The 20,409-nt window shown below is 49.8% G+C and overlaps 1 protein-coding gene across 1 annotated transcript in view; it reads right to left on the bottom strand.

Annotated features, from left to right (window-relative positions):
• SCN8A (sodium voltage-gated channel alpha subunit 8) overlaps positions 1-20,409 on the bottom strand; it is a 46,171-nt gene that overhangs the window by 6,317 nt on the left and 19,445 nt on the right. Inside the window, exons 7-26 of the mRNA XM_065659683.1 lie at positions 19,701-19,922; positions 19,444-19,507; positions 18,807-18,948; positions 18,076-18,282; positions 17,314-17,604; positions 16,607-16,966; positions 15,544-15,679; positions 14,149-14,387; positions 13,776-13,949; positions 12,764-13,120; positions 11,572-12,042; positions 10,983-11,100; positions 10,339-10,493; positions 9,540-9,713; positions 6,189-6,311; positions 2,818-3,102; positions 2,457-2,510; positions 1,496-1,633; positions 1,009-1,113; positions 45-315 (exon numbers count right to left, since the gene is read on the bottom strand). Of these exons, the coding sequence (XP_065515755.1) occupies positions 45-315; positions 1,009-1,113; positions 1,496-1,633; positions 2,457-2,510; positions 2,818-3,102; positions 6,189-6,311; positions 9,540-9,713; positions 10,339-10,493; positions 10,983-11,100; positions 11,572-12,042; positions 12,764-13,120; positions 13,776-13,949; positions 14,149-14,387; positions 15,544-15,679; positions 16,607-16,966; positions 17,314-17,604; positions 18,076-18,282; positions 18,807-18,948; positions 19,444-19,507; positions 19,701-19,922 (4,086 nt within the window). The remainder of the gene's footprint in view (positions 1-44; positions 316-1,008; positions 1,114-1,495; positions 1,634-2,456; positions 2,511-2,817; positions 3,103-6,188; positions 6,312-9,539; positions 9,714-10,338; positions 10,494-10,982; positions 11,101-11,571; positions 12,043-12,763; positions 13,121-13,775; positions 13,950-14,148; positions 14,388-15,543; positions 15,680-16,606; positions 16,967-17,313; positions 17,605-18,075; positions 18,283-18,806; positions 18,949-19,443; positions 19,508-19,700; positions 19,923-20,409) is intronic.

The raw sequence follows: 20,409 nt of genomic DNA, 5'->3' as shown, positions 1-20,409 counted from the left end.
ACCAAGCCTAGCACTCAGAGACCTGCAGCCGGTGTCACACTTACCCACGATGGACAGAATCACAACCACGAAGTCAAAAATGTTCCACCCGATGGTGAAATAATAGTGCCGCAAAGCGAACATCTTCAGCACACACTCACAGGTGAAGAAGATGACAAACACCAGGTTGATCCAGTAAAGGATGTCCTCCATCTGCTTGCTTTGTGTGTCTGTCTCCACCATCATGGTGACCATGTTGAGGCAAATGAGCATCATGATGACTATGTCAAACGCTTGCTGAGTAACAAAGTCAAAGACGGCTCCTTGAATGCGGTTCTGTGCAACGGGAGAGAAGCGAGGAACCAAGTGAGACTGAACCATCGGTCAACAAAGGAGTCATGGTGGAAACAAGGATGAGGACATGGAGTTCTCAGCATCTTATGAAGCCTTCAAAGCAAACTCTAGCCACAATTCAATCTGCTAACGGGAAAGGCAGGAAAATCCCGTTATTTACACCCCAAACATGCTACCACAACCCTATTAATCTTCCTCTTTGTTGGGACCAAAGGCAGGGTGATGTACGTCCATTCACCACCGGAGAAAGCAGCCAGCCCCACCTTGCAGTGCTGAGGAACTGCAGGGTACTTGAACCGGATTTCAACTGCCTCTTTTGCAGCAGGAGGCCTTACCCACGGCAGTATCACATGCAAAGAAATGCGCTTAGGTCTCAATCAGTGCAACCCACAAGGCTATGTAGTTGTCCAAGCTCCCTCCCATTAACGCCAAGAGGCTTCCTGCTCTATAACCTCCTACTCTACAACCTCTCAGCCACAAAGGGTATGCAGATGAGTCGAGTGCACTGATTACCCTGAACCTCAGCTGCAGCATTTGAACCTTTCCCAGATGATACCTGAATTCTAATGACAAGAAATGGTGACGCGGAGTCCAGTGTGAGATGAAACAAAGGCTGCTTTCGGAGCCAAAGCTCCGTTGAGTCTGCTCCTTCAGTTCCCTTTCTAAGATACTCACCAGAGGTCGGGGAATGGGTTTCTGAGGCTTCTTTGAGCCCAGTTTTTTCATGGCATTGTAATACTTCTTCTGTTCTTCTGTCATGAAAATATCTTGACCTCCAAAGTAAAGGGGCAAAAGGAAAACTGGTTACAACCAGCTCCTGCACCAGGAGGGAAAGCAGAACCATCCTAGCGAAGTCATGAGGATCCCTGCCATATGGGAAGTTGGTGGCAGCTATTTCAGACTGAACTAGCGTATGCTAATGCCCAAGGTGTACTGAGACTTCCTTTGAGGAAAACAGAGGATTTTCACCTACAAAGACCTTGGTTATTGCACAACATCCCCCACCGCCCCATCCCCTCTACCTCATTTGGGATGAACAGGGAGCAGAGGTGTTGGGCTATTTAGCAGGTACCTCATACATGCAAACCCATCAGCCTGAAGACTCAACATCCCCCTAACAGGTCCCAGCTCCCCCATGGAGCAGCACACACGGATCACTTATCTTTTTCTTTTGTTGATTGAAGTTGTCGATGATGACACCAATGAACAAGTTGAGGGTGAAAAAGGAGCCAAAGATAATGAAGATAACGAAATAGATGTACATGTAAATGTTGTCCTCGTACTTGGGTTGCTCTTCTTGCTGAAGAGGAGAGGAGAAGAGAAATAAATGGCATTTCAAAGGCATCCTAACAACTAGAGTCGAAACGAAGCTTGGTTCCAGGTATTCCCATGGAACGGCTTTGTAAAGCTGGAGTTATATGCGGAAAACCACGTCCTCAGACTGCTTAAACTGACTTTCACTCCCAACGAGGCCAGTGCCCATAGAATGGGCAGAGATTTGCAGGCCATGAAGGATTTAATGACAAGCACTGTCAAACCGAAGGCATCATCCTTTCTTTGAAGAGGGGTGGGTAAGAGCATCAGCTGAGCAAGAAGAGAATGGGTTTCTACCCTGTCCCGACACACTTGTTTCCAGTCCTGCATTGAAACCCATTTCACAATCTTTTCACATAAAACCAAGAAAAGGGGGAGAAAAGGAATGAGAGAGCAAAAAAGGAACGGATGGTGCAGGATTCCAGCATGCAGGAACAGGAAAAGTGCCTGAAGGAAGAGCTCCAACCCAGACATCATTCCAAAACTGGATTCAAACCAGCACTTGGGCTCCCATGTGGATGGAAAGGTTCATGAAGGACCTTCTGGCTAATTCCTCTCCATAAGCAGACAACATCTGTATTCCTTTCCTCACTGCAGTTCTACTCCTGCAGCTTCCCTGTCCCTGGAGCAGCCAGAATCACCCTGCTCTTTTCAGGACCTTCTTGAGCATCCTCTAACCTCTCACATTAAGACAGCACATGGAACAGCCACAGCATTAAATACAGAAGCCACGCACAGAGCTACCTTTCTTACTCTTGATTTCACCAAAGTAAAACATCGGGAAGGAAGTTTGTGCTCATGTACTTTACCTTTCTGGAATCTACTGCTGCATACATGATGTCCATCCAGCCCTTGAAAGTAGCCTAGCAAAGAAAAGACACCTCCTCTTAGGCAGAATTCACCCCAAGGGAAAGAACATTGCAATGATCTTCAATATTGCTTCAATGACGCTCTGATTCTATGACAAATGGATCTAAACAGGTTTATTGTTGTCTCATGGAAGCTTTGGTGGGCTCTTGGGAAGAGTTGGGGCCACTTGTGAGTAGGCACAGGGCTGAAAGAACAGCAGGCCCCAAGTGGGATCAATGGAATGCTGGACTTGATGGAAGCAGTCCAAGTGCATCCGAAGCAGCTTGGATCTCCCAGGGAGATGGCGAAAGCCAAACTTACCACTTGCAGAAGAGCCAGATATCCCGCGCCAACGTTGTCGAAGTTGATTTTGACGTTCTTCCATCGGATCTCGGTGGAGTTGGGTGGCATCAGCGCCTCGCAGTCTGTCTTGTTGTTAACAATATCTATTTCAAAGCGCTCCTCAGCTGTTTCATTAAAGCAGTAATGATACTTCCCAGCAAACAGGTTAACCCCCATAATGCTGAAAATCAGCCAGAAGATAAGGCAGACCAACAACACATTCATAATGGAAGGGATAGCGCCAACCAAGGCGTTGACAACCACCTGTGTTGGAAGGGGTGGGAAAGAGTTTCAGTATAAAACACAAGGCAGGAGACAGCAAAGCATCAGTACAGCTCTTTTTGGGGCGGGGGGGGGGGGGGGGAACAGGAGGGAAGGCCACTGGCAGAGCCGTGGCGTTGAGGCCGGGTGGAAGTTGGCAATGAACTTATTCCAAGTGGTAAAAGGAATTCAGCTTAAAAGCCACCTCCCGAAGCTCTGTTTTGGCAAGAAACCAGGCCAGTTTGTGCCATTCGCTGTGGTCTGAGGCTGGGTTCTTCAGTGAAACAGCAGCTCTTGGCAATAGTTCCACTTGCCAAAGGGAGAGGGGGGCTTTATGCACGAGGCTCAGACTCTCTTCTTAGCACCAAACAGGCTCCTAAGCTACAATTGACTCAGAGCCAGGTTGGAGGCCACTTCTGCTCTCAGCCAGTGGCCCTGCCGGCCATTCCCCGCTTGCAAACAAGGCTGTTAGCATTGGAAGCCTGCCTCCTGCTCCCACCTGTACGGGACTGGTGGGGACAGGAGCAAGCCCAGCGTTGCTCTGTTAAGACTAAGCAGTGAGTTGCCGTAAACATCGAGATAGATCTGTGACTAAGCAAGGCCAATGATGGTGTCTCAGGCACACAGCTGAGCATGCAGCTACGCAGGCTCAAGAGGACAGAAAAGCCATGTTCCTTCCTCCAAAACGCACAGAATGGGTTTTGCCAGATCTTCCATTTGAGCCTTTTCATGGTTTGGGAGCACCACGGCCCGGAGCATCCCTGGCCAACACACGACCCAATGTAGGCTTTGAACAGAGTTAGGTCAGCAGGGTGTTAAATCCTTGATCATGATCTCCTAATGTAGATCCCCTTGATAGATGAACAGAACCTAAAGTGGTTTTACCCCTTTGCCTTAGTTTGGAAAGGCTGCTCCATCCCCATGCTCTAGACAGTGGCATTACAACTGTTGGGCTGAATTCGGTGTTCAAGGCTGGGGTGGATGGGGCTTGGAGCAACCTGCTCTGGTGGAAGGTGTCCCTGCTTGTGAGGGGGTGGAACTGGATGATCTCCAAGGTCTCTTCCAACCCAAAGCAGTCTAAGGTTCTATGATCACTATAAACCCCATGAAGCATGAAGAGTCAAGCCCTCCACACAGGCCCCATAGAGAATGCCTTTGCTTTTACCCTCCTTTCAAGCAAATAGGATGCTCTGCTGCTGAACACCAACCCAAGAGCAGTGTGCCTCTTTAATCCTTACAGATACCCCTATGGTGCTTTACTCCATTCATCATGGGAAGCGAAAACCTGTCATGTCCTCATGGAATCTGGTCACTTGGAGCACGTTGAATTTATCCAGCACAGAACAGAGAGAAGGAACATGGCTTTTGTGTGCAGACTGACAAAAACACATGCACGTTTCATAGCATTACTGTCAAACTTCCTGCATCATTTCAGAGCAGAGCAAGCTCTTGGGAATGCAGATTACTATGGAGTAGAGAAAAGCAAAGAACTACGTTTGGTGTTGCCTTTGCAAAGGCGTTTCAAATCTCTGGATTGCACTGGTTGTATGGGGCAGCATCACTTCAAGTCAAACCAAAGGGAGAAGAATTGGGTTTAGGTGACTGACAGGGCTCTGGTTGTAACTGTCTATCAATTTGGGTGGAAACCCCCACTTTAAGCATGGGAATTCTTTGGTTTTGCACTAGAAATCACAGCTTCTCTCTGGCACGGCTTAGAAATAGCTTTTAACAGCTACAGGTTTAGTGCTGGGCCTTTTCCTTTGTGATCATACTCATAGGTGGGACCTGAACCCAGCCGAGCAACAGCTCTGGCTTTGCATTCATGGGCCTGCATTAGTGAACAGAGTTTCAAATGATGCTGACACCAAGAAATAAGAGCAGGATAACACTGGGGAAGAGAAAACCCTCTTTGGATTTGTTCTATCCTTTATTCCTATGGCTTCCTATGGGATTGGAGGATTCCTGGTTAGCTCCTCGCCTCTCTCACCCTGTATTTCGTGCCACAGCAGATTCAAAGGAGATCAGAAGGATCCAGGTGGAATGGCTCCTAAGGTAAAAATTGTGACTGCTATTCCCTTCCCTTTTAATGCATCATTTTCTCTTCTAACACCTCTCACTGGGAGCTAACTGGGATTTAGCACAAAGGAACCTACGTTATTGTTCTAAGAGCGAGTGGGAAACTCATTAATTACATCATAGCCTTTACTTCTTGCATGTTCGAGCCGATTTCAACCCCAAATGGGCAAAGAAGACACCACAATAGAGACCATCAGTGGCAAAGCAGTGAGACACTGCAGTGATTTCCAATCCCCAATTGCTGTCTACCAATTTGAGGGAAGCTGCTCAAGTTCAATGCTTTGCTTGTGCTTTGGTGCTAGTTCCACAGTGACAGGACAAGGGGACCATAAAGCATGGGAAAAGGGAGGGAGTGGAAAGGAAAAGCTTCACTATCAGACAAGGCTTCCAGTCGCCACCAGACTGGACCGAGAACAACAAGGTGCAACAAGAGGAATTCAACCAAAGCCTTTTTTCAATGAGCTGAGCTCCCCACCAGTCCCTTCCTGAAGGCCTGAGGGATCCAAGGAAGGAAGGAAGCAGCCTTTTACCCCCTTGCAGGCAGATTGCCCTTTTAAAACCCCCTCAGATATGGTCTTTGAATCCAATTCCACCAGCGGCCAACACGGTGAGGGGCTGGAGACACTGAGGTGGTTCCAATTCTGCTTCTTTGCACCTGGTGATTCTCCCTAGGTAGAAGAAGTTACAGCTCAGAAGCCCCCTCGGATGCTAGAGGTAAAAGCCAGGCTAAATGAGAACAGCCAAGTGTTAACATCATCTACGAATGGCATGTGGTTCGGGCCAGAACTGGATGTAATGAGGCAGCTTAATGCATCTCCCTTTCTTAAGAGGGGAGGGTGCAGCGGTGGGCAGGGTGAGGGGGCATCCACGGTGGGTGACCGAGGCAGCAGCTGCATCATGATTCTCTTTGGAATTTGGGGCTTTTTTTCCACCAGTTTTGATCAGTTCTAGCATGCTTAAAAAAGAAACGCTCCACAGGCATGCAGAAGGATCAGCTGCTAATGGCATCTTACCCTCATCCCCTCAAATCGGGACAACGCTCTTAAAGGCCTCAAAGCTCTTAGTGTCCTAAGGGACTTTATGGCACCTAGTTCCGAGTAGCCCAGGGCATTAGCTATAAGGCTGACTAAAGAGACCTACACAGAAAATAGAAACAAAGGCAAAAAAAAGAAAAAAAAAAAAAAAAAGAAAAAGAGAAAAAAAGAAAGAAAATAAAGAAAGAAAAAGGGAAACAAAACACAAAAGGTTCCAGACTGTTAGAATGAGTCCCCTAGCACTGCTTGCCCCCGAATAAATCCCGAAGACATGCCACCAGCTGCCTACTTCACTTGACTGAAAGGACCTGGAAGGAAATAATGCGGTTGAGAAAGGCATAAGAAAAGAACAGAGAGGGGAAAGATAAGTGAGAGGCAGAGACACAGACGGAGAAGGGGTCTGTCGGAAGGAAGAGCCCAAACGATGACAAAAACCTTACCCTCGCCCTTTACTGGCTGCAGGATCCCAGCGGCTCCCATTAAACTTAAGCCAGACAAATGTTAAAGGTACCTATGAGAAAGAATACAGATAAATACACACACTGCACAAGCTGCCCTCAACTCGCATCGCAAAGCCACCGTGTTCACCGAGTGCGGCTGCTCCGTCCGTGGCCACGGCCTTCGGGGATGGGACCCATGAGAAACCTCAGCACTGAGGGATGGGGCAGCTCATTCCAACTGCTCCTGCCTGGAAACCCAAGGATGGGCTCCGGATTCTCTGCCTGTAACACGCAGCAAGTGTCGTGCACTTGCCGGAAGGCGCAGCGCCATCCGTGAGCATCGCGGGGCAGGATGAGGATGGGGAAAAGCCCAGGTTAAACATGGGCAGGATGAGGTGCGCAGCGACCATGGGGTTGCTCGTACACTGAAACCACAACACAGCTGGGGACAGCCTCCCGGATCCAGTTGTCAACCACAAAGACAACACATTCTCTTTAGCAGCCTGGGATCAGATTTGGGCTCCTAGGAGTTACCCAACAGCCTTTAACCAGGGGCCTGCAGGATTAAACCCTCTTGTACCAAAGGCCTGGAACTTGAAGCCATCTATTTCTAGCCCTGGCACGTGAGGTCCATTCCCCACACGAGCCAACCCTTTAGACTGGACCAGCCATGACCTGGCCATACGGAAATAGTGTCTCCAGGCACCATTTCACCAGCAGCCCACTATCTTCCACTTTTGGCTACTATCACATTACAGACACAGATAAGAAACAGATATGGCAACCTTTTTTTAAGGGAAAAAACCAACAAAAGACATCAATATACAGCAACAAATAATGGAAAAAACATGAGACCTCCTCCTGTAAAAGCTGGCTTTTGGCTTAATTCTCAGAACAGACACTTCCTACCTATATAGAAAGGGACATTAAGGCAATAATGTGAAACGAATCACATGGACAATTCTTATTGCACACATAGTCCACGACCAGATTTCAAACGCATAAGCATGTGGGAAAAGGTGGAGATTTCCTCTTATTTTACTGGTGGTGCACCAGACTTTTGCTGTCTTCATGTAAGCGGCCAAACCACGCGGCAACTTACGGCAACGTGGCTCCGGGTTTTGCCACGTGGGTTTCAAATGACACTGATTTAAGCCAAGGGTGTCCCACAGGTTTACAGCAAAGCCTTTGGGAAGCAAAACCAGGCTACTCAGGAAGGGACCAAGCCCACAGCAACACCCCCTGGTCCCAGCTTTCAAAACACAGAGGGATGGGCTATCAGATCCATAGGGAGAGAAATGCAGTGATTTACCCTGGACGTATAATACAGGGTCCAGGCTTCCCTGAATCCTCATTTTTAGAGCTTCTTTCCCTTGGGATAATGCCCCGCTCCCAAGTAGGAAATGAACACAAGGGCAGTGAAGTGACTAAAGGCTGTTTGAGCTTTCATGGGCTCTTTGCAGTATTATTCTCTGGGGACACTCTGACAGGAGACACAGCAGGCACCGATGGCAGACAAAAGGAATTCCAGATTGACTGAAAAGCAGAAGCCTTCATTATTACCCAGCAAAAGACTTTGTCTTCACAAATAGCCCCAGCAAGCTTTGGGAATCAGAGGAGGAGTTATTTGACAATGCTAGCAAACCTGAAAAATAACATTCAAGAGGGTTGTTATGATGCAAAGGCTTATTGGCTATTAGTCACGGCTGCCACCCTGCCTTCACTTGAACCCCAGCCACAGCACGTTAGCAAGGTGGTTATAAAGTGTGATTTAACCGGCACAGACGCATGTGTTCTCTCCCTCTGAATGCACTACCTGCCTGGGCAGTTCCTTCTCTTTACTCCAGATGCTTGGGAAGAAAATGAAACTGCACTTTGTTCCCAACCGCTGGAACGGGACTCCCAGCATGGAGCCACAAGGGCTGCGAATGCTGCTTTTGTGCTCAGCTGCTGGTTGCCTTTTAATAGAGTGCAGAAGAGATGGTATCTCACATCAGTTCCCATGTTAGCACTTGCGCTTCATCTTAAGGCAGCCAAAGAGACAGAGGGTAATTTTCAGCAGGGAACAGTCACTGCTTCAAGACGTGTGGTAAGGGAGCAGAGAGGACTGGGAAAAGAAAGGGATAAATGCAGTTTTCCATAGGAAACGCAGACACATCTGCCCTGGAACTGCAAGCACAGCTCCTCCACCTACTCCAAAATATTCCCGGAGGGATAATGTCACTGAACAGCAGCAACTCGGTGTAACTAGATCATATTCAAAAGGCTTCAAAGGAGAAGCCTGGAAGACAATTCGTGTTTTGCTGCTTTCTCTCAGGGCATTCACTACAGGCACTGATGCACAACTGGACGTGATGGAACATTTTAATGCAATCCCAGCACTTGGGAGTCTGAAGTTCCTCGTTTTGCAATTCTTTGGACTTTGAGTCCTACCAAATTCCAGCATTTTCTGCTGTGGACAGCATAAATTCCACTCATTTTAAATGCCCTCACTGTGCTCCAAGGCTCTGTGCTCAATGTTCAGAACAACAGAGCCTGGCAGGTGATGGGATGGGAAGGTTTTGCCTGCCTCATCATTCCCCCATCCTTAAGAACTCGGATTACAGAAGGAGGGGGGCACCAAGGAATACCACGTCTCACCAAACTCTTCCACTCTCAACACCTTCCAGTGGCTCAAGGTGTGCTCGGGCCTCTCTGAAACAGTAAAACAGCACAAGAGCCAAGGGCTGGAAACCCCTCCTTTGCCTCTGCAGGCTCAATAGGACCCCAAGAGGTACCTGGGATTGAATCCATGTAAAGTGTATGATTCAGTCAGGACATTCCTCAGGAGAAAACACTACCCCAGCATTCCGCTAACTAATTCCAAGCAGCAAGAAAGGAGGATACATACAGCCACAATGAGGAAATCCAGCCAGCACCAGGCGTTGGTGAAGAACTTGACGAATCCATAAGCACACCACTTCAGCAACATCTCCAGGATGAAGATGTACGTGAAGACCTTGTCTGCGTATTCCAGGATGGTCCGGATGGTTTTCCTCTGCTCGATGTAAATATCCTCGAAAGCCTGGGAAACAACCAGGTTCTCATTTCAGGCAGGATTTAGTCCCCAGTTCAACGCCATTTGCCAGCAGCTTATTCAAACAGCCCCGAGATAAGCAGCACAATTACATCTTTCCACAGCGCACCTTATGTAGTAGCTGCCACACTACTCAGTACTTGTCAAACCAGAATAAACCCCCCAAAACCAGAGTCCTGACTAAATAATGCAAGAACAACTCTGCCTTGCAGGGATGGGAGCACAGCCTTTCCAGCTAAACCAGTTCAGCAACTGGTACCATACTGGAACAGTTTCTCTGCAGGTCAGCACATCCAAAAGGGCTGAGTCTGTTGGCAACCAGACTGTTACTGGTATTAGTGAATGGAGAGGAAGCCAGGTTACTGCTGTGGCTTGCACATTGGTGTGGACTTTGGTCCTAAAGCTCCTAACGGGCGCTCGATGTTGGTCCCAGCTAACAAACAGTGTGCAAACACACACAGAGAGGGATGGCTTGGATCTACGGAAGCACCAGGTCAAGCGGTTCTGCAAAGATGGGAAAGGCAAGAAGGGGAAATGTGGAACTGGGACCCGATTGATGCTGCCCTGGTCCAAACCCACCCGTTTCCAGGAGCAGAACCCGCCTTGTACTCACCAGAGCACCGCTGCTCAGGAGGATCATGAAGATGATGAAGGTCTCAAACCAGTTATGCTCCACGATGAGGAAACAAGTCTTCCTCAAGGTCCACCAAGACTTCCCCAGCCCCTCCTCAATATTGACCTGGCAACACTTGCAGCGCTGCGTGCACCCTGCAATGGGGACAGTGCACAAAGCAGGATGAGCCTGTATGTGGTTAGGGAACACGGTAAGAACATCAAGTTGCCATTGTCTAGAAGCAGTTTTGATGCCAACAGTATTAAATAGGCTGAGTGTCAGTTCAACCTCTTATTCTTGAGGATCTGATGATTGCTTTCACCGCTTCTGTATGTGGGCACCTGAATTAACATCATTTTGTGATTGGATTTGCTGAGGTTTCCGTGCACTTGACAGCAGACAAATGGAAACCTTGCTGATAACATAACCTTGAGCCATTTCGGGTACCTTTGCCAGGGGAATACCTGTAATGGATCAGCTGCTGAAAGACATTAAGGCCAGCGGCAGAAGGGGGGAGAAAAACCTCATCTGAAGCCAAATTCTTCTGCTTCCAAGTACTCACAGCATCAGCTGTACACAAGATCAATGTGCCCTACCTATAGGTCATCTACACCCTTGCAATGCAACTGCATCTCCAAGCTTACCTTCTGTGAAGCAAGCGTCTGGGTCCAGATACTCCTCTGGTGCCTCCACAGGGACTTCTTCCACTTCAGGCTTGATGTCAATGGTGCTACCTTCAGAGGAGCTGGTTTCATCCAGTTTCTTGAACACAAAACCAAAGCCAAGCCAAACCATCATTAGTTCCCCCCAGAACATCCAGTCTCAGGAGGACTCAGCCATTTGTTCACCACAGTTACTGGAACAAAAGCTGGTTCCTCACTCCAGCTCACTGAGATCCTGACTCAGCTTCCATCTCATGTTAACAGGAGTATGAAGTATTCCTATTCTGTATATTTAATAGTATTTACATGCCATAGACGAAGTGTATATAGAATATTTATTCAATAGTATTTATATTATAAATATGAAGTATATACGGAAGCTATATTTAATAGTATTAGTGGCTCTCCATAGAGCAACCAGCACAAGCAGCTTGTGCCTCGAGTGCAAAGACATCAAAAGATAGCTCCAGCACAAACCTTCTGTTTCTATCTAGTTCTCCCTCCCAAGATGCTTCCAGGCCCTTGCACCAGCACTGAATGACCAGAACGCATCTGGAGCATGTCCTCCTACCTCTTTGCTGCCATCAGGATCTGTATCACTGCTGAAATCTTCCGTGTTGTGATTTTCAAAGTCCGATTCACCTACAGCAATAGGTACCCGGACAGTGAGATTGGGGTTATTGATGAAGGACATGTGATCTTCATCTATTATGTACTTCTCCACACTGCTCCCAATTCCACTTGTGGTGCCATTGCCATTCTTCTGATAATCAATGTCTCTGTTGATATCAGCCCCTGTGTGGTTAGCGATGCAGTTTACCTTCTTGTCATACAACTCATCCAAGGGTTTGACCTCATCTGCCTCCCTCTGCTTGAAATGAGCCTGCATGAACTCACGCACTTTCGCCTTGATCCAGGCAATGCCCTTCTTGATGCGGATAACAGAGATCTGCAGGTTGTTCATCTCCCCATCATCATCGGTTGCTGCTAAGTTGTCGGCGCTGAAGGAGCTCAGGAGCAAGGCTAAGAAGAGGTTCAGCACCTGGAAGAGAAGAGGTTGAGCTTGGCAGAGCTGACCCAGGAGCGTTCGGCCACCCAAGTCCTGCTGACGGTAAGAAGGAAATGGGCCAGGCTAGGTTCTGAGCCATAGCTCCTTGCCCACATCTACTGACAGCTCCCTTGGGGAGACAAATCCTCCCCGAGCCAGCTCACGACCCTGCTCGGAAGACATGCAACTGTTCACGCTACTCCACTCGCTTCCATAGGCTTTCCCTCCCAGCATCTCAGAGCAGAAGGAAGCAGCATGATCTGAGTCGAGCCTCCCACACAGCAGGCCGGGCAGCCTCACCAGCCCATCCCTGCGCACATCCGTACCTCGTGACTGAGCTGGTGGGCAGATTCCAGAAGGAACTTCCAGCCCCATTTTAACACTCCAGGACCTTCCCCTGTGTCCCAAATGGTTGCCATTGGGAAAGGCAGCTCTGGCTTCTTTGAAGCTTCTTTCATGCCCTGTATCTGAGGGGTTGCACCCCCAGCTTTTAGTGCTTGGATGCTTTGTTCTTGGGAACTGGTTAAAGCCCATCAAACAAATCACATCCTCAACGTTGTGCTACCGAAGGCAACAGGCTCGTAGGCTGAAGGCCATGAAGGACCCCACCGGAGCTAGAACAGCCTCCCAAACCATGACTCCCTGTCTGTGGTCTCCCCACGTTCTACCCCACCCAGAGGCAACCAACAAAGCCCATCAGTAACCATTTACTGACCACTAAGTTGCCGATGACCATGACCATCATGAAGACAATCAAGCACATGGCCTGTCCCGCTACTTCCATACAATCCCACATGGTCTCAATCCATTCCCCACACAACACACGGAAGACAATAAGGAAGGAGTGGAAGAAATCGTGCATGTGCCAGCGGGGTAGCTCACACTCCGGATTGATCTTGCAGACACACTCCTTGTAGCTTTTGCCAAAGAGCTGCATTCCCACCACGGCGAAGATGAACACGATGATGGCAAGCACCAAGGTCAAGTTCCCCAAGGCACCCACTGAGTTACCGATGATTTTTATCAGCATGTTCAGAGTGGGCCAAGACTTGGCCAGTTTGAAGACTCTCAGCTACAAACAAAGCCAGAAAACACAACCACAAAGGACGTTGAGTTGAGCTGCACCTGAAACAGGGAGGAAAAGCGGGCAGAACTTCCTACACAGCAACCACCCCGTGGGCTAGGAACGCGTAAGCCCGTGCCTGTGGTTGTCCGGGCACAGCCAGACCCCACCATCGAGGTTGGGTTTCACCTGGGGACAGGGCTTCTGGAGCTGGATGGAAGTGGGAGTTCAGTGCTCCCGGAGCATCTGCCCTCGGCTGGGGCTCTCTGCCCCCAACAATCCAACCCTGCGGCTTTCCAAAGCCTCCTCACTGACAGCACCATTTAAAGCATGTCAAGGCTGCAGCCCCTGAGCACTTTTATTCTGCTGTAACATAGAAACTGCCCCATTTGATCACAAGCAAGAAGAGGTGCTTTCTGACATGGGCTATCTCTATTCATAGCCTACCCCAAGATACCTCCCAGGTCACCCCTCACTGCCTAAACGCAGCTTGGATCTCATGAGGAGCAGTTGTGAAGTAAGAAGAGAGCACAAAAATGACACCGTGCCACCTCTGTCCTTCCCCAAACCAGGAAACAAGGGGGCTTTGCCTTTTCTTACGTAAAGAAAGCTTCCTAATAGCTCCAAGACAGTAACATTCCAAAAGAAGTGGAACATGGAATACCAATCGGAAAGATCGCAGCACAGAAAGTCCTTCCACATCTGCTAGGCCCAGCTCCATTAAACTGAGGGAGACAATAAATCCATCAAAGATGTTCCAGCCTTCTTGGAAATAATAGTAGGGATCCATGGCAATGAGCTTCAGGAACATTTCTGCTGTGAAAATTCCAGTGAAAACCTGGAATGGGGAGAAGAGACAAAGAACAAGGATTCATTTCTGTTCATCTCCCGACCTTCAGGCTCGACACCAACCACTGAGCCAGCTCAAACATGCAGCCCATGCAACGGAGCAGCAGCCCTTCCAACCTAAGCCTACATTAACAAGCATATCCCAGGAGAAGCAGATCTGTCGGGAATACTTCCCCACGCCAGCTTACCAGATTCCCTACGGAGAGCACGTGTTCAAACTCTGGGGTCATGGGATGGTGCTCCATGGCCATGAACAACGTGTTCAGCACAATGCAGATGGTGATGGCCAAGTCAACAAATGGATCCATGACAATCAAGTTCACGATCTCCTTCAGCTTCATCCAGTACGGGTGGCATTCCCAGATCAGGAACGTGTTGGCAAACTTGTACCAGCAAGGGGGACACTTCCTTTGGGACTCTTCCAGCTCTACAGTCACAAAACAGAACAGCAACAGGGTTCAGTGTTCACCTCGGAGGCTGCTGGAGCTCTGGGGCACACGGATCTTGTGAGCATCTTAAAGGAAGAGCTACGTTTAACTCGGGAAAAGGGTTGGAATCGACGCTACGGACTCCAACCTGCCTTCGGTGCCAGCCCTGACGTGAGTGCAATGAATTGGGTGCTGAATGCTGGTCTGAAAGAGGAAACACGTGACATCCCGCTGCAAAGGATTCCCAACAGGAATAACCTGCGCAGCCACAGGAATCAAACAGGATGCTGGGTCCGTTTCTTTCCCAGGTGCTTATGGAGCACAATCAGTTCCCCCCCTTTAGTCCTCCACTCGCAGTGGCTCCATTCAGGCTCTCCAGCTGGAGTTTTCTCTTTTCTATGGATAGGGAAGGGACCACTGCGTTCTCCTTCCCATTGGTTCTCTGGTTGCTCGGGATTTAGTTGCCTTGGAGTTGCTAAAGTTAAAAGAGAGGGACCGTAGCACTGGAGCCTGTAGGCGTTTGCGCAGGAGGGAAGCAGCAGCAGAACCCTGCTCTGTTTCTAAGTATATTTGGTTTCCCCACAATGTTACTGCAGGAGACAGCAGGAATTTGAGCTCATCACCCTCCTATGCTCAGGAATCCTTGCTCCAGCATAACGGAGGTGGGAATCTCAGCCCCATGTGCTGTCCACTGCAGGTGTGCCAGCAGCAAAAGGGCCATCAGGATGCTGGCACATCTGAGAGTAGCTCAGATCATCTCCTCCCATGGATATAAGCAAAGGATCTCTCCAGTCCTTGGGAGATTGCAGGAGGCAGAACAACTGTTTCAGACATCATCTTACCCCTATCATCTCCACACTCATTAGGGCAAAATGACACCTCTGCACCTCCGTATCCACACAATTCAGAGGCAAACGAAGCCCAGCAAACACTTCTGCATCAATGATGCCTCTAAAGAAGCAGGCTGAGGCAAAATAAACGTAGGAATTAGCAGGGATACCTAAATCCTATGGGACAACCGCAGAGCTCCAGGGAGCCCAGCACTGTGAGGAGCACCCAAGCGACGGCTCCTGTCTTCCTACATCACACCACGAGAGGGCAATCGCTACAAACACACTGGAACCCACCCAAGGCAGCTCCTCAAGTCACACCTACCCTCCACAAGGGTGTTGGTCAACCCGGTCATGACACTGTTGGTTCGGTCTTTCCTTCCGTAGGATGCGTTCACCTGATCCATGGAGACCAAGAGGGAGCCGCCAGGTTTCTTCCTGATCTCGATTTCAGTGGTACCCTGCAAAACCCACACGATGATCAATGCAAACTCTTGCCCTTCTCGGCATTTCACATACTCTTGGCCTAGAAATAAGGCACTTGTGCCCAAGAGAGAGAAACGTGGCTGTTCCTGCTATCCTTCTTTCCCTAACTGATGTCCATGGACACAGAGTGAGCAAAAGAGCTGCTCAGTAATACTTCTCCTTTACACATGCATCACTCCCACCACATCCATGCTAGAAAGAGAATTAAACGCTGAAGCCAAGCATTATATGAGCATGCTGCCTAGGGAAGAGAACAACAGGGAGCAAGTGCTGCTGAACAGAGGTCAAACTGGCTGCTATTGGCATTCCTTCCATTCCAAGCCTTTTCTTCCCAGGGGGAAGAAGGAGATGGGTTGGTTGTTGAGTTTAGGAAGGGAAGAGGGGGGAAGTTCTTAATTCAGTACAGGCTTTATAACCTGTGGTCACAGAATGAATCATAGAATAGTTCGGGTTGGAAAGGACCTCAAGATCATCCAGCTCCAACCCCCTCGCCATAGGCAGGGACACCTCACACTAAACCATCCCACCCAAGGCTTCATCCAACCTGGCCTTGAACACCGCCAGGGATGGAGCACTCACAACCTCCCTGGGCAACCGATTCCAGTGCCTCAGCACCCTATTGGAAAGAATTTCCTCCTTAGATCCAATCTAAACTTCTCCTGTTTAAGTTTTAACCCGTTACCCCTTGTCATGGAACGGTTTGGGTTGGAAAGCACCTTAAGATCCTCTAGCTCCAAGCCCTGCCATGGCCAGGGACACGCCACCCCAGACCGCGTTACCCAAGGCTCTGACCAACTCATTCCACCAGGCTCACGGCACACAGGAGAAGGGATCCAACCACCCTGCCTGCGCTACCTGCTCATTGCCCTTCCACTGCCACGGGCAGCCTTCTCCCTGCTCACCTCGGGCAGCAGGCGTCCCCCGGGCATGCTGGAGGGGGGCCCCCCGATGAGGGACACCACGCCATTGCAATCCACCGTGCTGTTCCGCTTCACGCTGCGCCGCAGGGTGGGGAAGATGCGCGAGGAGCGGCTGCCTTGGCTGTAGCCGCTGTAGCCGCTGTAGCTGCTGCGGCGGTCCCGGCCGCGGATGGGGATGAAGAGGGAATCCCTCCTGCCCTCGCTCTCCTCCACGGTGCTGTGCTCATCGTCGGCAAACTCGTTCTCGGAGCCCGGGTCCCGGAATCGCCCTTTGTAGCTGAAGATGCTGCTCTTGCTGTTGTGTCGGGAGAGGAAAGGGGAGCCGGGGATGCTGAGGAGAGACTGGGAGGGAGAAGGGAAAGAACGGCAATGAGCAGGATGGTACAAAGCCCTGCGGTGCTCTCAAGTGCTGCTGAAGTGGTTTCGCTCCCTCTCCAGGTCTACACAAACCATCACTGGTTTGACCCCATCATGTGCGCTTTCAGAGTGGTTCGCTCTTGGGTAAAGAAGGGATCTGCTTTGATTCCCTGCTCTCAGGAGCCATTTGTGCCAGGCTCTAAGCGTCCTCCCGATAAGCTGCGGGTTTAAGAGGATGGGCAGATTCCTCTGACGTGCCAATCGGGATCTAAACTAGAACATTATCCCGACTCCAAGCGAGCATAAACGTTAGGGAAGGACATGAAAACTACCTGGTTCATGATGGAAAACTTCCTTCCCAGCCTGTTATCCGGGAGCCTGAACGCTTTCCTCCTCATGCCATCCTCGGACTCAGACTTGAACACCTTCTCAGTGTCACACTTCTCCTCTCCCTCTGACAGCTCCTTGTCCTTGCGTTTCTTCCTCCTGTTCCGGCGCTCCTTGGCACTCTTGGAACTGAGCTTGGAAAGCTCCGAAGAGCTCCGAGACATCCTCACCCCACCACCATCATCCTCCACAGCATCTTCAGAGACTGTCCCTGCCGAAGTGACCATAGCAGCAGCCTGAGGGTGTAGGCAAGAGATGACCAGGATTAATAGCTCGGCTTTAGAACCCAGTGTGGCTTCATGCCCAGAACCATGTCTTTGGGGTGGGATTGGGATGCTCATTCCTTCTCTTGGAAGGAACCTGCAACCAGAACCTGTTACAGTCTACTTTGGCAGGCAGTAAAACCTCTCCCAGTCCCTTACAAGCAATTGAGAAAGGACCAAAGATGAACTTATCTGGCAAAGGTATTCTCACACTTCAGTGGGAACACTTCTACTTCCCTCAATAGAAGGGAGTTTTCCAGTACAAATCAACTCAATAAGCCTGCACATAACCCAGGATAAACGAGCAGGAGCAGGGAAGAGAGTGCTCCATGTCAACCCCAGCCAACAGAGGACACGATGCCAGGGCACTGCTGCATCCTTTCATTGCACACTGTAAGAGGAGACAAAGAGAGCTTGAAGCACCTGCGCAATCAAAGCACTCACCTGGGCTTCTTCCTGCTGCTTCTTCAGCTGTTCTAACATGGCCTTAAATTCTGCCTCCTTCTGCTCTGCCTCCTCCAGCGTGGCCTGGTTCTGCTCCTCATAAGCCATAGCCACCACAGCCAGAATGAGGTTCACCAGGTAGAAGGATCCCACAAAGATCACCAGGACAAAGAAGATCATGTAGGTCTTTCCTGCTGCTCGTAAGGTCTGTTACAGAGAGCAGAGAGGGGAGAGGAAAGGAAAGAGGAAGGCGAGTTTCAGAGAGACCCCAGGTACATGAATTGATGCCGAGCTCCTTGACCTGAAGGCTTCGAAGCGGTGCTGAACGTTCAACGCCTCAGCACGAAGCCACTGCCCATTCATCAGCAGAACCACCCAAGGGGACACCCCTGCTCTTCAGGGAACACCCAATGGCTGCAGACTGGAAGGGACTCGGATGCACAGCGTGAAACTCAACGCTTTGACTCCCTTCGAACCACAGCAAAGAGAACAAAAGCCATTTCAGTGAGGTCCCCAGAGCATCCCCAGATACCCAGGCAACATTCTGCCCTCCAAAGCACCTTGTGTGAGCAGAGCCGAGCTGCTCCCAGCCACAGGACCAGAGACTGGTTTGGGTTGGAAAGAACCTTAAGATCATCCAGTTCCATGGGCAGGGATGCCTCACACTAGACTCTTCCCTGCGTTGTTCCCCACTTCCCATCGTGTGTAACACCAAAGCCAAGGGCTCTTACCAACTGATACAAGTTCTCCCAGAAGTCCTGAGTCATAAGGCGAAATAAAGCCAGGAAAGCCCAGCTGAAGGTATCAAAGCTTGTGTAACCGTAGTTGGGGTTCCGGCCTGCCTTCATGCACGTGTAACCCTCCGGACATTGGCTGTGGAGGACACAACGTGAGGGCATCAAGGCAGGAAAAGGGATAGAGCAAGGCGAGAACATGCACGTTATTCATGCTTATGGAGACGCTCCCAACACACGGCATGCACTTTGCTTTCCATGTCAAGTAAGAAGAGCAGACAAGGAGAATGGACTTCTGGAATCCTTGTCCTGTGGGAACAAGACGTGGCAATGGGAGGCTCTTCACCCTGAAAGAGCACATGGAGGTTTCCACTGCTGAACCCCGTGATGATTCCAATTGGATTCAGAGGGAAATAATGCCACTAAGTCATCATCACTAGACACAGACCTGAAACATGTCAGCTTACATCCTATTAGTCACGTAGTAACAATGGATGAATGCAGTTAGCTTGAGGAATGTGAAATACTTGACATGTGGAATAACACCAGGACCAACAAAGGAAGCAGCAGGAACCATCCCAAAGGCTTTGCCATCAATAGTAAGTAGAGTCTCCACTTAAAGCTCATCACTCACCCTGCATCCGAGCTGTTACCACAGAGCAAAGGGTCAGGGGCACCGGGAATGATGTAAAAATTAGCTGAAGGAGATAAAAGGAGAAGATTACGCGCACACACCGAGGGAGGAGAGAGTTCAACCCCAGCAACACCCTAAAACCCTCCACAGCCCCAAGTGACCAACTCAGACGAACCCGACCAGAAACACCTTAACAAAGCCAGGGCTCTACTGAAGTAGAGCTGAGCAAGGGGCTGCCACTGCACAGAGATGCCTACACATATTGTTGGTGTATTCCTCCCAGTCAAAGCCCCTCGAGCCGTTATCCAGGAAGGTCTCATTGACATTGATGGGCCAGATCACACACTTGTTCCTCAAATTGCCCATAAAGAGCTGCAGGCCGATGAGAGCGAAGACACTGAGACAAAACACCGTCAAGATCATGACATCCGACAGCTTCTTCACGGACTGGATGAGGGCACCCACGATGGTCTTCAAGCCTGCAGAGGAGAACACAAGACTGGAAATGACTCCTGCAGGAGACAGTGAGAAATCACAACCTCACGGTCCCCTCCAACCGCGGCGCGGTGGCAAAAGAGGGTTGCTGTGAACCAGCCCGTCCCACCCGGTGCAGTAGGGATGATGGATGGCCCGAGCTCCCCGGTGTCAGTGGTGAACTGGCAATTGTCAGAACAAACGTTCCTCCCTGAGCACATCTCAGCCTTGCAGCAGAGGCTGCAAAGCATCCTCAGGAGGCCCTGCCATGAAAGCAAGGGCTCGTCTAAACCAAGGTGTTAAACTAAGACACGCTGCTACAAAGCTCTCCGTGGGCACGTTGAGTTCTGTTTAAGCCTGGCACAAGCTAAAGCACCACATAAAGAGCCAATACTTTCCCCATCTTCAGTTCCTGCTGCTTAACTCAAGTGTTCCAGCACTTTCCCCTTCCCCTGCAGGAGCCGCATCCTTCACTTAGACGATGGGATTTGA

This window comes from Lathamus discolor, chromosome 23 (assembly GCF_037157495.1).
Source record: "Lathamus discolor isolate bLatDis1 chromosome 23, bLatDis1.hap1, whole genome shotgun sequence".
Lineage (NCBI taxonomy): Eukaryota > Metazoa > Chordata > Aves > Psittaciformes > Psittacidae > Lathamus > Lathamus discolor.
The sequence above is the reverse complement of the archived record's forward strand: the minus strand, read 5'-3'. Positions and strand labels throughout refer to the sequence as shown.